This window comes from Myotis davidii, unplaced genomic scaffold (assembly GCF_000327345.1).
Source record: "Myotis davidii unplaced genomic scaffold, ASM32734v1 scaffold854, whole genome shotgun sequence".
In the NCBI taxonomy this organism is placed as follows: Eukaryota; Metazoa; Chordata; class Mammalia; order Chiroptera; family Vespertilionidae; genus Myotis; species Myotis davidii.
In genome coordinates, this window is record NW_006285939.1 from 2,029,270 (window position 1) to 2,047,503 (window position 18,234).

At 44.2% G+C, this 18,234-nt stretch overlaps 1 protein-coding gene across 1 annotated transcript in view; it reads right to left on the reverse strand.

The window, feature by feature from the left end:
- The window catches only part of ERCC6 (excision repair cross-complementation group 6), a 76,826-nt gene that overhangs the window by 49,009 nt on the left and 9,583 nt on the right, over positions 1-18,234 (reverse strand). The window contains exon 4 of the mRNA XM_006757131.2: positions 16,393-17,104. Within this exon, the coding sequence (XP_006757194.1) occupies positions 16,393-17,104 (712 nt within the window). The remainder of the gene's footprint in view (positions 1-16,392; positions 17,105-18,234) is intronic.

Sequence of the window (18,234 nt, forward strand, 5' to 3'; positions counted from 1 at the left end):
GCGCCCCAATCCCCTGATCAGCCCTGCTCTGTGCCTGACAGGGGGGAGCTCCCCAACCCCCTGATGGCCCTGCAGCTCTGTGTGTGACAGGGTGCGGCGCCCCAACCCCGATTGGCCCTGCGGTGTGTGACAGGGTGGTGCCCCAACTCCCCTATCGGCCTTACTCTGTGAATGACAGGGGGGAGCTCCCCAACCCCCTGATGGGCCCTGCTCTGTGGGTGACAGGGGGGAGCAATATGCACATTGACTGAATGGCAGAATAACCGGTTGCTATGATGTGCACTGGCCACCAGGGGGCAGATGCTCAATGCAGGAGCTGCCCCTAGTGGTCAGTGCACTTCCATATGGGGAGTGCCACTCAGCCAGAAGCTGGCTCATGACTGGCCAGCACAGTGGTGGTAGCAGGAACCTCTCACACCTCCATGGCAGCACTAAGATTAGTCCAACTAACAGTTTAGACCCGATCCCTTGGGGGCCTAAGCCTTTAGTCGGATATCCCCAAGGGTTTCCTGGCTGCCAGAAGGATGTCTGACTGTAAGCTTAGGCCTGATCCCTGGGGGAGTGGGCCTAAGTTGACAGGTGGACATCCCCGAAGGGGTCCTGGACTGTGAATGGGTGCAGGGCGGGCTGAGGGACCCTCCGCCGAGTGCACAAATTTTTGTGCACCAGGCCTCTAGTCTATATAATAAAAGCCTAAGCGATGGTTACGGGTGAATGACCAGAACAACTGGTCACTATGATGCACACTGACCACCAAGGGGCAGCCACTCAATGCAGGAGCTGCCCCCTGGTGGTCAGTGCTCTCCCACAGGGGGAGCACTGCTCTGCCAGAAGAGGGGCTCACAGCTGGCAAGCACAGTGGCAGTGACAGGAGCCTCTCCGGCCCCCACAACAGCACTAAGGAGAAGCAAGCCAAACAGTAAGGAGCAAGCAGGTAGGCGGTAAGGAGCAAGGGATCCCGGACTGTGAGAGGAATGTTCGAAGGGTCCCAGACTGCAAGAGGGCACAGGCCGGGCTGAGGGACAGCCGCCCCTCGCCCCCGCCCCTGTGCACAAATTTCGTGCACCAGGTCTCTAGTATATACATAAAAGAACAAAATGTGTAAGATCTAAAAGTCTCAGCAATATGCCAAGGTTGTTGAGAAGTTGTAGCCATTTAGCCAGGCTAATTCTGTATTCATATAACTACAATGGACACTGGTGTCACAAGTTAAAAAAAAGTCAATAGCCTCACATTTTATTTTCTTCCATTAATAAAAGGATGACTTTTTTAGTATGCTTGCAATTTTGAATTTCACAAAATGGTGGAAATAAAGCACTGATACAGATAAATGCCTTCCAAATAAAAAGCTCACAGCAACAAATATAAGAAGGCATTTATCTGCCACTCATGCAAGAAAAACATCGCACATCTAAAGGAAGGTAAAGGAGAAAAGGGAAGAATGATTTTGCACACGGTGGATTCTCCAGTATCAATTACCAAACCAGCATGGAGGCCAAACAGCAACAGGCGGTGACCCCATCCAGGGCGCTGCTTAAAGTGCCTCCTCTGATAAATTCTTGCCTTGATGAAAATTTCAAGTCTTCAAAGTAGCAAAAGGAAGGGTTAGCTGAAGTTTAACTGAAACCACTGAGGAAGACTAGCTGGTGACCTGAAACTGCTTCTCAGGGTACTGAGAGAATCTATAAATCAGCATTGTTGGTAAATTCCAGAGAACAGCAAATGGAAGAGGCAGTACATGGCCAAGCCTAAGGAAATAGCTGTTATATAAGATTTAGTATGTGATAGTCTTTTTATGTAAAAAATTAATGACCTTTTTGTCCTTCACTTCTAAAGGCAATCTCTTCCTCTCTTTTATTTGTATTTTTCTTCCTTAATTTCCAGGTAACTGATTAAATGAAGAGTGATGTGGTGTGCTACAATAGTCTCTGCTATTCTGAGTTTCACTTCATCTATAAACTTAGTCACATGCAATGGCATACAACAGTGGTTCTCAACTGACCATCCTCCATCGCCTCCTTGTCACAGGGGGATTTGACAATGCCTGGAGACATATGTGGTTGCTACAACTGTTGGAGGAGAGGAGATATACGACTAGCATAGAGCTGGCTAGGCCAGGGATGCTAAGCATCCTACAACGTACAGGACAGTCCTCTACAACAAAATGTTATCTGGTCTCAAAGGCCCATAGTGCCAAGGCTGAAAAGCCTGGCTATATAGGTATCCTTTACTAGCGGAACTTAAATATTCACACATTTTCTTGACATACATATATGAGTTCTTGCTACTCACTACCTGAAATTTAGCAAGCAAGCAAATTCAAATGAGATATCCAAACTCTTACTATCAGAGCTCAAAACCAAACATCCGCATAACAAAGGACACTGTACTTAGAAAATTTGTGGGTAATATAAAATCTGTGGAAAAATCACAAAAACTATCACAGTCACTGAAAAAGTACTTCATTTGCAAATACTCACAGATAATCTTATAAAAAAAAAAGAAAAACACCAGAAGTTACTGGCTTTTTAAATTTGGTACAATGGGTCATTAAATACTTTATATACAAGAAATTCACATATTAAACTTCACTGACAGATGATCGCCATTTCCTTAGACTCAGCCAGTACATCTTTGTGGCTGTTAAATTTCCCACCACATCACTTTGTACCAACAGGGAATCAGCTTCCTCCTCCCGCCCTGCCTCCCTCTTAAAATGCAGGCATCATGTCAGCACAGAACACACAGTACCTAGGAAACCACAGAAGCCACCATAGAAATGATTGCATCCCAGCGTCATCCGCTTCATAAAGAAAGATGAAAAGAAACAAACATTTATTCAGCTTGGTTAAAGGATGACTGAAAGTGGTGGAGAAAAATCATTATTACCTATAAATATTTGTATCATTGTGGAGACAAATCACCCAGTAGAATCATATACAAATTATTAAAGACAGAAAACACCAGTTATAAAACCACATGCCCATGTGGCTCAAGCTAAGAGATTCTTCTGTTACACAAAGCAGCAATTCCTAGGTGGCTTGTAGCCAAAACAGGCCTGCCCATGTCACTAGTGCCCACGCAGAGCAGCGCCAAGCGCGGGTTGACAAGAAGTACAGGGCACACTGTGGAGGTGGAGGAGAGCTGGAGCCATCTGAACCCTGAGGGAAACAGGTGCGTTTCCCATCCTCACTGCCCTCAGGGGCCTCATGCTCTTTTTCGCGTGCTCACCACGCTTCTCCCAGCCTGGAAGGCTGAGGGATCTGTCCGGCCAGCAGATGTCGAGGGGACCCTGTGCTGTGAACAAACTGGGTTAGACATGCCGTAAGCACAGGCCCAAAGATAGTCCTGGTCTCAGGTGGTCCAGAACCACATCCTGACTGCCGTTTATTAGCTCCTTAACCCACAGCAAGTAAATTAATCTGTTTAGCATCTAAGTTTCCTCAACCGTGAGATGGGGAGAACAACAGCATCCACTTCCCTGGATTTGGGGGAGAATTAAATGAGGTGTCACATGTAAAGCACTTATTAGCATAAGCCTAAAATAAAATAAATGCTAAATAAATTAATCTACCATTATGTATAATGCTACCTATATGTGTGAAACCCTCCGAAACCGAGGCAGGAGCCAGTACTATGCCCAGAGGGGAATAAAGGAATCTGTAGTCCAATACAATTGCACACGATACTGAAAAAACACCACCAATTTCACAGAACTCCTGAACAAGTCCATTTGAACTAAAACAAAACTGGTTCATCAAATGGATGCTAAGTAAATTATTACGAGTAACATGATCAGCATGAATAAAGACAGTAGCCATCAGAGGTACCTGCTAGAATACCTCAATTTAAAAATTCTGTAACAGACTATTACAGTGAACTGTCGTGAAGTAGGTCCATCTTTTATATAACAAAATGACTTTTACATAACACAGAATGACTTAAAATTAGTTGATGGCAGAAAAATAAGATCCGGACCCAAGTAATCTGAAATCTTAAAAATTAGAAATGGCTCCAAAATGTCTTAATTCTGTTACGAAGTAGTCCAATATTTACATTTTTGGAAAAGAAATAACTTTTTCCTGTTTTCTATTCTCTCACTTTAAAAAATCCACACATGTAATAGTCACAGCTGCAGCCACATAAAACGAAGTGGGCCTGGTGTTTCTGGCAGTGTCTCTAGCTCCTCACACAACGACCACAGTCAGCCCGCTGTTGACTCCATTGGCAGCCACTTAAAAGAGAACCTAGCAATAAACATAAACTTCAATTCCAAGCAGATGCAAGCAGAGAAAACACTCCCTGGCTCCCCCACACTCACGCAGGAGTGAGAACCTGGCCCAGGCTGTGAGGCCCGGGGCTGATACCACAATAACCATCTATCAGAAGCAGCTCGAACCCAGAGCCATGCTGCTAGCAATGAGGACACTACATGACCAGTTGAACTGCACCAGGAACAATACTTCCTCCAGTTGTAACTTACTGGGGTACCTTGTCAATGAAATCCTAACCATACACTGGAAAGCTAGTCGTCACAACTTAAAGTTAATTTACTTCCAAAAGAGAAATTTCCAGCATGTCAAGAGTGTTCCATACACACAAGAGGAAAACACAGAGAGGTGGCAGAATGTCATCCCTGTGGCCTCCTCATATCTGTGCATCTACATTCCTGCACTGTCCCAACCTCCCCGCCCCAACACACATCCCACATCCATGGGCCCGTTAGACCTCTGCCCAACTAGTGCTTCCGGAGAAGGACGCCTTTCCCCGCCAGCCAGTCAGCCATCGTGTCCCCCAGGTGCTCTCTCAGCCCCTTGGGACCTCAGGCATGCCCCTCTGCTAGCATCTTTTGAAATCCATATCTGTCTCCCCCGAAGGCTGGAGCCACTTGAGAATAGAGACTGTCTTAGTCATTTTTATATCCCCAGAGACTAGTATAAATGCCCACCTCACCAAAGACACTCAATAAATGCTGAATGAATGAATGAGGTTCAGAATTGGGCTAGGAATAAGGAAAACACCAGGGCTGGAAAATGATCTGAGTGGGTCACTCAGAAATGGGTTCAAGAAACTTCCAGTTCCATTTCATTTACAGCCTCCCTCCCGCTGCATTTCCTTCTCCCACACACGTGACCTAAGGAACTACTCCTGGCTATATCCACAGGGTAACAGGGGTAAGGTCCACTATGAAGCATCAGCCAGGGCAAACAGCAACTGCAAGGTCAGAGAAATTCTAATTTAGAATTCTATAACCAAAAATGTTATATTGAATATAAAAATGTTGTAAGTCATCTTCAAGTCCTGAATTCTGTTTTTTGGGTCTCCCAGGGGATGCACTTTGCAGCTAGGTTCTGCATAGGGGCTGATGGGAAGAATCAGAAGCCCCAAGGTAAAGCCCAAACTTCCCTAAAGCCAGATGGAACAGCAGGGCAAAAGATTAAACTTTTTATGAAAGACTTTGTCTTCTGATAGAGGAAAAAAGGTGTTAACTAGCCCTAAAATATATTTACATTAGCAGAAAGGAAATGCTTTTTATGTTCCCACCTACATCTTCTTCTTTAATCCAGACATATAATAGTCACAGCAGCAAGCAAATAAAATGAGGGAGTGTATTATTCACTTGGGGGGTGGTTCTAAGTACTACAGTCCCCCTCCCTCCAATGGCAGCCACCAGAGGAGAACTCAGTAAAAAAAAAAAAAGATTTAAGACATCCAGTGAGAACTGGATATTGGCAGAGAGCTGCATTATAGATCTGCAACAGGTACGGAGAGGTCTGAACTTTAAAAACATCTTTTAACCATTACTGCATTTGTCTCCTTGACCACAAAGTGAGCAAATATTAGGTTTTTACAAAATTAAATGAGATTATATATGTATTATACCCTTTGAATTAAAACTGCATGTTTTGTTTTGTTTTTTACACAGCATACATGTCAGATGCTTTTATAATTATTGGCAGATTACACACAAAAAAAGGTAAAACAGAAATTTTAATTAATTGCAGGTTAAAGGTGAATAAACAATGAAACACATAGAGCAATCTTGGGCAGGCAGGAGGCAAGTAGCCCCCAGACTAAAGGCCATCCTGCTAGCCTATCCCTACTGCCAGCCAAGATCAAGATCACTGTAGTCCCTAGGACAGCAAGAGTGTGTCAGTCAAGCCTTACATGGCACAACAGAAGGACCTGGAACACTAACCTTAGAACAAAGAGATCTGTGAGGAACCAAAGTGTCATCTTGACATACCCACACTTAGAACCAATGAAGTTTGAAGAGTACTCCCTGGGCAGATGTCTAGTGCCCCCTAGTGTGTTCAGAGGAGATATCATTTTTTTATTTTTCCCCAAAACTACTGAAAATGTACTTATATTTGTCACTGATACTTTATCACTAAGTGGAGTCTTAATCATATCAATAAAAAATGTATGAAAGGTAAGAAAAGCCTAAAATTAAAAAAAAAATAAGTTTATAACAGCTAATGATTTGGCTAAGCATATTAATACCAATTGTGAAACTGCCTTTGACTTTAGAGAGAAGTCACCTTTTCGTATATGTCAATATTTATGATTCTCATGGACCCCTTACTGACTTGATGGGATCTTTGTAGTAATGTTTTACCTAGTGGGCATGCAAATAACAAAAACAGCTAATATTTACTGAGTGCCTGACATATGCCAAATATCTTGGATATATTATCGTTCGTAATCCTCATAATGCCCTTGAAATAGGTGCTGTTATGATTCCCATTTTATGGATGAGGATATGTACAAAATCTCAGAGCTACTAGATGAGACTTTGACATTCTGATTTCATGGCCTGTGATTTCTAACCTCTATGCCAAATATCACTTCCTTAAGTAATGTCAGCTAGCTCTGGTCAAGCTGTGTTTTGAAATTATACATACAACCTTAGCCAGTTTGGCTCAGTGGACCGAAGGGCACCGGGTTCGATTCCATTCAAGGACCCTCGTCAGGGCATGTGCAGGAGGCAACCAATCAATGTGTTTCTCTCACATCGATATTTCTCTCTGTCTTTCCCTCTCTCTCCCACTTTCTCTAAAAATCAATGGAAAAATATCCTTGGGTGAGGATTAATAAAATAAAAAAAGAAATTATACATACTTACATACATACACACCATAGTAGCCTGCCCAAGATCAGTAATGTGAAGATTCAAACCCAGATCATCGGCTCCAGAGTCTGCACTCCTTATTCTTACATAACCTTGCCTCTCAAAAAGTATTTTTCAAAATCCCCAAAAGCACTTCTTTTCTCCTAAGTACCAAGCCAAGGGTAAATAATCATTTCTTTAATTGCTATACAATGCAAACAATTATACAAGAGCAAATCAAATTCTACTAAGCTTCAATGCAAATTTGTCTCAAAAAATGTCAATGCTAAAGTTTGAGGAGGAGAAAGATGGCTTTCATTTTCGTGCAATAATGTGATTTCTTCCCGACTTCAACACTGTGCACAATGAGTCCAAACTCACTTTTCACTGGGCACCTGCCATCTTTCCAAGGAGCAGTAAAATCAGTTTAGTTCTTTTGACTACAGATAATCTGGGGTGAACAGATGCATAAGACACATTTAATATTAGACAATCCAATATACTCAACTGCCTATACAATCCACAAAAATGCAAAATATACCTATTAATAGGGTCTGTCAAATTATTAGTAACTTGAGAGCATATATTAACAAAATGAACATGCTCTCCCTGAAACGAAGTCACATACTGAGCTGCTTGAAATCCAAATTTTACCTTACTGCTCCGTCTTCATTTTTACATTGAAGGCCACCAAGGCCAGAGCAGTTTGGATCCACACGGACTGTGCGGAAGTCACACATGACACAGTTAAATCACTCTTAATACAGGGTGCAATTTCAATCTGAGGATCATTCTCCACTGACTGCAATATCCATGAAAGAAATTCTACAACAGAAGCACAATAAGTACAATTTGATTTTTAAAAGTATATTCAAGGCACCAAGCTGGGTATTTAATATAGTTTGCATTTCTGCAGCACACTGGGTTCTCTATTTCAGACAGTTCAGAATCCCTTACAGATTACTCTAATTTGCTAAATTGAGATACTCGGTGTTTTACTTTTCTTATCTGCCTTTTTATGGTCTTCCTGGGTGGACTTAATTGGCACATCTAAGCAGATGAAATAGCCTCAGTTAGGAGTCCAGATCTCACAGAGTAAATTAAGACTGATGCAGACAATTATGCACTGGAGCCGAGAATGAGAGGTGTGTGCAGAGCACAAAGCTAAATTAGTCTTCATTTGTGTCTTAGCTTTATCATTTAAAAGAAGGCAAGATGCACCATAAAAAAATTCTTTAAGACAGTAATTTTTGCTTCTCTTCAAAACACAGACTTTTTGGCCCTAGCTGGTTTGGCTCAGTGGATAGAGCAGACTGAAAGGGTCCCTGGTTCGATTCCTGTCAAGGGCACATGCCCAGATTGTGGGCTCGATCCCCAGTGGGGGGCGTGCAAGAAGCAGCCAATCAATGATTCTCTCTCACCATTGATGTTTCTATCTCTCTCTCCCTCTCCCTTCCTCTCTGAAATGAATAAAAATATATTTTAAAAAAACACAGACTTTCTGGTTGTTCTTACACCCCCTCTCCCCTGCATGTGCTGGAGGGTGGAAGTGGCAGGGGAGAGGTCAATGGGGGAAAAAGGAGATATATGTAATACTTTAAACAACAAAGAATAAAGAATAAAATAAAATAAATTTTTTAAAAATCACAGACCCTTAGAAGAAAATTAAAAAAGGATATAGTTTTATTTCTTGACAAAGAAATTAAGTCCCAGAAACTGATTATATTAGGTTTCTAGATCAAGGCCATATTAAACTTTTACTAAATTCAGATTTTTAGGAATCAAATGATGTTGGTTATTTTTGTGTTTTTTAAATTGGGATATAATTGGCATATAATTGACATATAACACTGTATTAGTTTCAGATATACAACATAATGATTTGATACTTGTGTATATTGCAAAGTGATCCCCACAGTAAGTCTAATAAACATCTGCCACCACACATAATTACAAATTGTTTTTCTTGGGATGAGAATATTTAAAATTTACTCTCTTACCAACTTTCAGATATGCAATACAGTGTTACTAACTTAACTACAGTCACTGTACTGGTTTGTGTTTTTTGTGTTTTTAAATCAAGCTTTACAAGGTAATTTGGCCTTTGTGTAACTGCCACCTGAAGGTGCTGAATCTTCACCCAGGGCAAACCAAGATCCAAATGATGGACCACAGGAGACAATCCCAGCGCAAAGGGAGACATCTCTAGACCTCTCCAGTGCACTGCAGAAATGCAAACGATATGAAACACCCACACAATAAAATGGAAACAGAGCACCTGGGAGAGTGGGGCTGGGGGTGCGGCCTCCAGCAGCATTTCGGGGGAGCAGTGGAAAGCCTGCAGCAGGCCTCCATGGAGCAACAGGAGGAGCTAGTTGCTAAGGCCAGACTCTTCCGAGTCCACTGCACCCGACCAAGCTCACAGGCAGCTTCCACCTGACCCACAACAACTCAGGCCCCAAATTACTTCAGCTTTCTGAGCTCAGGTTCCCGTCTCCTAAGGGGTTGTGAGGTTTAAACCAACGAACCCACATAACATGAAGCACTGCAAAGTAGTAAACATTCAGTAACGTTAGCTATTATTGTTCTCATATAATCTCCTCCCATCCCTGCTCAGGCCACGGAGGCCTCCAAATTTCCAAATCCAAAAGTTTTTCAACGTTTATCCTACTTAGCTTGACACCTCTTCTTAGCAACTGAACACGCTGACTTCTGAACACCCTTCTAGAATTATGTGTGTATACAGCCAAACCATCTGAACAAGACTCAACTCACTCCTGGCCTCAAAGGGGAGGACAATGAAACAGTTTTCCCAAAAGATTAAGCCTTGCAGAGCACTGGAAGATATTCCTTAAGATTTACATAATGAATGGAGTCATCAATCCTTTTAAGCTCAAAGTTATTCATGTAAAATAAAGTAAAAAATAAGTCAGAAGAAAAAAATCTTTAAGGTAAAAAATGTATTAAAAACCAGTCACATCAACAAGCATCATGGCTATGGATTCAGGTTATACCAGATCAAAAGGCAAATTCTAAATACATGGCCAGCATGGCTCAGTTGGTTGGAGCATCTTCCTATGCAGCAAAGGGTTGCAGGTTTGATTTCTAGTTGGGTACATGCCTGGATTTCAGTTCGATTTCCAGATGGGGCGCATATGAGAGGCAGGCAATTAATGCATCTTTCACATTGATGCTTTGCTCTATTTCTCTCTCTTTCTTTCTCCCTCTCTCTCTCTTTCTGCCTTTCTCTCTCTCTCTAAAATCAGTAGAACATATCCTTGAGTGAGGATAAAAAAAATTCTATCCACACCATACTTGTCAGGTCTAGACTCCCTAGCAATCTCCTCAAATCCCCATCCAACTGGCTTTTTTGGTTTGGTTTCTATCAGGGAGGTGGAGGCGGCTATGTGCTGATTCTTGGCACCACCTTGTGGTCACATCTAGATATTACACATTCCACATCATTCCACAATGGAAGGAAATTGATACAGTGGGGCCTTGACTTACGAGTCTAATTCGTTCCAAGACCGAGCTCGTGAAGGAGCTCATTAACTCAAATTATTCTATCAACTCAATACAAAAAATCGGCCGTGAGACAGCTGGTATCTCAAAAAACTCGTTATTCGGGACAATCATAAGTCAAGGCCCCACTGTATTTACACAACCCTGTCCTGGCTTTCATACCCAGTTCTACCTCTTAAGAAATGGTTAAAACTGCAAAGACTGACTTGAGGTCCTGGATTAAATCAGAAAGTAGGATCACAGTGCTATTATCCAGTCCCAGGAAAGGTTAAACTGTAGAGGAGACTTGGTAGGAAATCCCCACTAAGCATCAGCTTAAAAAGAAAAAAAAAAAGATACCTAGTTAGAAATGATCTTGAGCTAATGAGAGACTTACGGCACAAGCTGAAAGCTTAAAGGATATGAGACGTCTAAAAGTCACCCACTTTCACGAATTTAAAAGAGCTTTATAATTAACACATTGCGGGCAGATCACAAGCATTCTCGTGTTTTCATATTACACAGTGTGTTACATAAATGTTAAAGGCACACCTTAAAATTAAATACCCATTGCATTTTGAAGTTATTACATGTTCTTACAAGCTAATATCTTTTTAAAGTATGATACTTTGTAAAACGTTTTTTGTACTCGTTCAGTAGAAACTTACCTGGCCACTGGGTAAAGCTAGCAATAAAACTACTGGTGTGCAATGTGTTAACAGGACTATAATACAGACTTACGTTCAAAAAATGTGCCTAGACTTTGGCACATAACGGGACAGAGGGGTGGGGTGGGTGAGGCCATGGAGCAGGGTCAGCTGGTTTGAACAAGACCAAGACAGAACTACAGCCAGGCACTACAGCTTAACAGAGAATGTTTTAATAAATAAGTGCCTTAAGAGTATTTAAAATATGCTTCCATATTTCAAAACATAAAAGGTTAACCTGACAGGAGAGTTTGTGTGTTTGACCTGGGTTCGGGAAGAAAGGGCCAGACCTTGGAAGCTGCTACTGACGGGCCTTGCAGGGCTGCTTGAATCTTCACAGGCCTAGCCTGGGCCTGGCCCTGGGCCCAGAAGGAAGTTTAAAGCTTGCTCTGGAAGCCAGTTGGTGTCCTTGACCAACTGCATCCCTAAGAGGAGGCACTGCTGCCTGAATGAACTGAAGGTTTCAGCCCTGAGATGTTTAGTTGAATAGACTGATTTTCATTGAGCATTTCTGACGATTTTTCCAATTACTCCTGAAATTTCTTATCTACTATGTTTTGCTTTGTTTCTTCACTATGGGACCTGAATAAGGGTTGTGTCCCATTTTACTGTATTTTAAGTTTAAATTCAGCCATGGCTGGCATTGCTCAGTGGTTAGAACATTGGCCCATGCACCGAAGAGTCTCAGGTTTGATTCCCAGTCAAAGGCACATACCTGGGTTGCAGGTTCATTCCCTGGCCCCAGTTGGGGCACATGCAGAAGGCAAAAAATTGATGTGTCTCTCTTACATCCATGTTCTCCCTCCCTCCCCCACCCCCGACTCCCCTGCTTCCCTTCCACTCTCTAAAATATCAATGGAAAAAATATCCTCGGGTAAAGATTAACAACAACAACAAAATGTACATTTAACATGTTTCTCTTTTCTGCTCCCCTTGCCCACAGGGGATTCCACTTTGGCTGCTTAAAGTTTGCTGCTTAGGTCAGCTCAAAGAAGAAAGCAGGGACTCCCTCCCCCCGCAACAAGGGGTTAAAAGGACCCTAGCCCACACTCAAAGGCAGAGCCTCCCACTCAAAACTTTCTTGCAAGGGTGCTTTTGCTTTGCTTGCTGAATAAACCTTCTCTCGTGAGTTTGAATCTTAGCTCTGAATTCTTTTCAAAGCCAGAACTCAAGCACTGAGGTCTGCTTTCACTGTTCACATCTTGGTGCAGTGACTCGAATTGTCCTACTCACTTGCTGTGGTAAGTCATCCTCTCCAACCCACTCCTACCTCTATGCTCGTGGTCTCCTTTCTCAGGACCCGCAGCCAGGTAAACAGTAAATACTAGCAGTTTGTTAATTACCTTCTGGGAGTCTGAACTAAACCTTTTGCTGGAAAAATGAGAGCCTGAACTTGTTCGGCTCCAAAGATAAGGAGCACTTCCTCCCTCCAGCTCCAATCTCGGGTATGCTTAGGTGACTAAGAAACTATGTAGCAGTCTCAGCAGGCATCCCGGTGATGAGCAAGAGCCCCATAGGGAATTCCAACTGTAACTAAATAACTGATTTGTCTGCGGATGCGCACATAGAGGCTGGTTACTTAGCGCTCCCAGTCCTTGAGGCTAAATTAGCCGAGGAGAGAAGCAGAGACAGTGTTTGAGATGACTCAGGGGGAACAGCCCCTTGGAGCTCAACACACAACAGCACACTTCCACCCCCACACAATATCCCTGGAAATGTTGCTCAGACTCTACAGCTCTTACCAGTAAATTAAAACTGAAATTAATAGGAGAGCTTACATCAGTGATGAGAGAGAACCATTGATCAGCTGCCTCCTGCATGCCCCACACTGGGAATCGAGCTCACAGCCCGAGCATGTGCCCTGACCAAGAATCAAGCCGTGACCTCCTGGTTCATAGGGTCCATGCTCAGCCACTGAGCCACACCTTCCGAGCAAGGTCCCGGTCTTTTAAAACAGCTTTCTGCATACTCTTTAAGGTCCCTGAAACAGGGGAATAAGACCACCCTCAATTCCTTCTACACTCTTCTAACAACCTTTTCTTTATTTCCATCTTCTATAAGAGCCTCAGGAATAACTTAACAGGGACTCTCACTTCCCCTCGAGAGGTGGCTGCTCTGTCTCTCCAAGGCCTCCACAAAGACCAGAGATCTTGGGAACATGAGAGACAAGGCAACAGGTCACTAGCCCAACTATTGAAGACCAGAGTTACAGGAGGAGTTTTCCACCCAAGGTGATGACGATACTAGGCAACCCTTGGATGGATAGACATGATGGGTGAGGGGGAAGAGGACCTCCGGTAAGACCAGCTAAGGTTGGAGGCCAAGAAGCAGGGAGGCCTGACTTCGAACAGGAGCACTCTACACCTGGGTGGCACACAGACAGTAGGGTATCCTGCCCTATTGTGGCTCTCAGACCACAGGGCAGCTCAATATAGCCCAGATATTAGCAGGGATGCCTCTAACTGTTGGTTCAAAGTGTACCTGTCTCTCTGTAGATGGGGAACCAGTCCACAGTGCCTCGAGATACCCCTCTGGAATACATACCAACTGGGAGAAATTTGACCCTGAATCCTTAAAAAAAAAAAAAAAGGCTAATATTCTTTTACAACACGCCCTGGCCCCAATACAAGTTGGGCAACAGAGATGTTTGGCCAGTCAATGGCACCATTACTTTTAATACTATTTTACAGCTAGACCTGTTTGCAATTCCCAAGGGAAATAGTCAAAAGTCCCATACATCCAAGCCTTTATGGCTCAGGAATGACCCCAGGCTATGCATTACCTGTAAACTAGATCCCTCCAGAACTGCTATACTGTACTCACAGCCCCTGCCTCCCTTCCTCCCCCTGGTAACACCTCTCCTTCTCCTTGCTCTCCTGTGACCCCAAAGGATGAAGAAAGAACTACCTGTCAGGCTCCAGTCCCTCTTCCCCTATATCTGGGGCCTTCTCAAGCTACTTTAACTGGCCCTATACAAGAGGTAGCAGGACTGACTGGGATCCCTATGAGAGTACATGCCCCTTTCTCTATGAAAGATTTGCACACCAAATCCAACAGGACTTAGGAAAATCTCAGAAGACCCAAAGCTTTGATCTGAACTGGAGAGACATTACTGTAATCCTTGCTCAATCCCTAAATAAGGAAGAAAAGGTAAGATCATAAAGGATGCCATCCAGCTTGGGAATGGTATGCATATGATAAATACCCTCTAGGAATGATGGCTGTATGGGTCACTGATCCTTTATGGGACTATTAACAGCCCCAGAGGACCTGGAACTGGGACCATTTCCTAAAAAGCCTTCTAGAGGGAATGAAACAAAGCTGATCTAAGCCTATTAATTAGCAACTATAAGCCAGGAACCTCAGCAGACTACCACAGACTTCTTAGAGAGATTGAGGGAGGCCATCATGAAATATACTAACCTAGATCTTGATTTGGAAACAGGCCAACAGTCTTATGAGACTGTTTTCTAACCAAGGCTGCCCCCGATAGCCTGAGAAAACTTCAAAAGCTCTCTTAGGACCACATACCCCTACCCCAGGCCTACTTATGGCAGCCTCATCCGCCTTCTATAACCGGGATCTAGAGGAGGAGGAGAGGCTCCAATCAAGGGAGGGGCCTAAATATCAGAGAGAGGCTCAGTTATTAGCCATGCCCCGCTGTCGCTACTCAGGTTGAGCAGATCCAGGGTGCCCTGGAAGAACACCTCCTCCCAGAAACGACTGTATCTACATAAGATCTGGATATTGACAGAACCGCCCCCAGCAAGGAAGACCCAGGGTCAGGGTGGGCCACCTGGCCGCTGTGCACTCTGCCATGAGCATGGGCACTAGAGGTGGAACTGCCCCAGGAACTGCAGGGATCCTGGGTCCAACATGTATCTCCCCATACGGCCTTAGACTAAAGGGCCTTGGATACCATCTGGCTCCCAAATCCAACATAAACATCATGGGGATGGAGCCCAGGGAAACCTTGGAAGTCGAAGGTGAGACAGTTAAGTTTTTACTTGATATGGAAGCTGCATTCTTGGTCTTGAAAACCTTCTCTGGGTCACTCTGCTCTGCCTCTCACCTGGTGGCAGGTGTGGATGGTAAGCTGACCCACCGATGGCTCAAGCTAAATCTGCTGCGACTGGAAGGGTCACTTATTTTCCTACCAATTTATAGTTATCCCTGGTGCCCCAACCCCTTCCAGGTTGAGATCTTTTAGAAAACTAGGAGCCCAATTAATTTTCCAAGGGAGATAGGCATCTTCATTAAATTTTATAACCATCGGTCCCCCTCAAGACCCTCAAAATTCTAAGAAAGAGAATGAGCTAGTTAGATAATTTCCTGGACAAACCCTGAAGCTTGGGCAGCTAAAAGACCTGGACGAGCTAAAACTGCCAGCCCAATTTAATAACCTGAAGGGAAGCCAACCTCCTCCACTAGCCCCTCTGGTCCAAGATCAATAAACTTACCCAGGAGAAGAATGGCTACGAGAAATCACCCAAATGCCAAGAGAGAAGGGACTAAAACACCTTTTAGCTTTTATTGACACTTTCACGGGATGGATTAAAGCATATCCCACTAGGGCAGAAAGGGCCTCCGAAGTAACTGAGGCATTACGTAAGGAACTAATCCCCAGACTCGGCCTACCCTGGTCTCCACAGTGCAACAATGGGCCATCTTTGTATTCCAGGGCACCAACAACTAGCTACTTCCCTAGAAATTTAATATCACCTCCACTCCTCTGGAGGCCCCAAGCATCAGGAAAAACAGAAAGGACTAATCTTACTTTAGAGTCCATCATTAGAAAACTAAGCCAGGAAACGGCTCTCTCATGAGTTGAAAACAGTGTTGCTGCAAAGTTTCTCCACCATAAAGTAACCGGGGGCGCAGAGGATGGGCTGAGACCTGCCCCTGTGCCCACTGCAGTCTTGCGGCACAGTTCCTTTCAAAGTGCACAAATTCGTGCATGGGCCCTTAGTCTAACATATTAAGCTGGATCTAGAATTCTTATTTATTCATAAACCTGCTGCCTAAGATAAAGCAAGCAGTATAACCTGTTTATAATAATCTCCCCAGACTGACCTTAATCGCTGTTTATAATAATCTTCATCTCCATCGTCACGGCATCTCACTACTTTCCGACCTCCTCCTCCTTTGGCAGCTTCAGCTTCTTCCCCGAAACTCTCATCATCATTCTCCTGCACTGTGATTTTCTTCTGCCATTTCCGCCGCTTGAGCACAGGCCCCAGTTCAGAGTCGGTGCCTTCTGCAGACAGGTCCACCTCTGCTGCCGCCTCCCGCTCCTCCTCCTCGGTGGGTAAGTACTCGGACTCCTCACCCTCAGAATCTCCCTCTGCCTTTGGCCTCACGTCAGACTCCAAGTGTTTCTTTCCCTTCGGCAATCCCACTTTCCCCTGGAACTGAAGAGCCCTCTTCTGGAGTTTCCTGATGTGCTTTTTCAAGCGCTTGTCTGTTTTTGAAAGAACTTTGCTTCTCTTGTTTGGTTTGTTTTCACTGAGTGTTGGGCTCAGCTCAGAAGTGACCAAGGCTGGAGTTTTCCTAGACGCCCTTTTATTATAAGCTTGCTTCTTCCTTTCAAAAGACAGTTTTGCTTGATCTGCCAAATACTTTTCAAAGCCTGACGCTTCATTAAGCATTAGTTTCCTAGGCTTTTTCTCCTGTTTCTGAGGGATCTGGGTACCAAAAGGTGTCATCTGGCCAGTGCGAATGAGCTCTTCCCAAGCAGTCTCCTGAGTAGGCATGAGCATGCTGCCGAGGCAGGACGGCCCCGCTTCTGAAAGAGGAACAACAATGCATTGGGCACTAGCGTAAAACTCACCAGGAGTGCAAGGGATATACTCAGCCATTCAATAAACAGTAGGCTCCTACAATTAATTCATATTAAAAATACAGTGGGGCCTTGACTTACGAGTGTCCCGACTAACGAGTTTTTCGAGATACGAGCCATCTCTCAGCCGATTTTTTGCTTTGAGTTGCAAGCTAAAATTCGGGTTACGAGCCAGCTTCAGATACCCCACCGCTAGTTGGCGCAGCGAACGTCACAGTGAACGCCACAACTTCAGCCCAGCATCACGTGTCTCACTCGTTCACTTTTTGATTTGACATACAAGTAATTTGAGTTATGAGCTCCATCACAGAACAAATTAAACTCCTAAGTCAAGGCCCCACTGTATATCATCAATCATTAATACCTAGCTAATGTGACTCAGTGGTTGAGTGTTGACCCATGAACCAGGCCATGGGTTTGATTCCCGGACAGGGCACATGCCTGGGTTGCAGGCTCAATCCCCAGTAGGGGCTGCAAAGGAGGCAGCCAATCAATGTTTCTAACTCTCTCTCCCTTCCTCTTTCTCTAAAATCAATAAGAACGTATTTTTTTAAAAGTATATATATATATATGTGTGTGTGTATATATATATATACTAATAAAAGGATAATATGCAAACTGGTCACGACCGGATATGCTAATTAGTCACGACTGGGTATGCTAATTAGTTATCACTGGTATGCAAATTGACCATCACTCCAACACACAAGATGGCCACCCCCATGTGGCCACAAGATGGCCTGCAGGGGAGGGCAGTTGTGGGCAATCAGGCCAGCAGGGGAGGGCAGTTAGGGGCGACCAGATCTGCAGGGGAGGGCAGTTAGGGGCAACCGGGCCTGCAGTGGAGGGCAGTTGGGGGTGACCGGGCCTGCAGGGAAGGGCAGTTAGGGATGACCAGGCCAGCAGAGGAGGGCAGTTGGGGGTGATCGGGCCAGCAGAGGAACAGTTAGGCGTCTATCAGCTGGCAGGGGAGTGGTCTGGGGGTGATCAGGCTGGCAGGCAGGCAAGCGGTTGGGAGCCAGCAGTCCTGGATTATGAGAGGGATGTCTGACTGCCCGTTTAGGCCCGATCTCTGG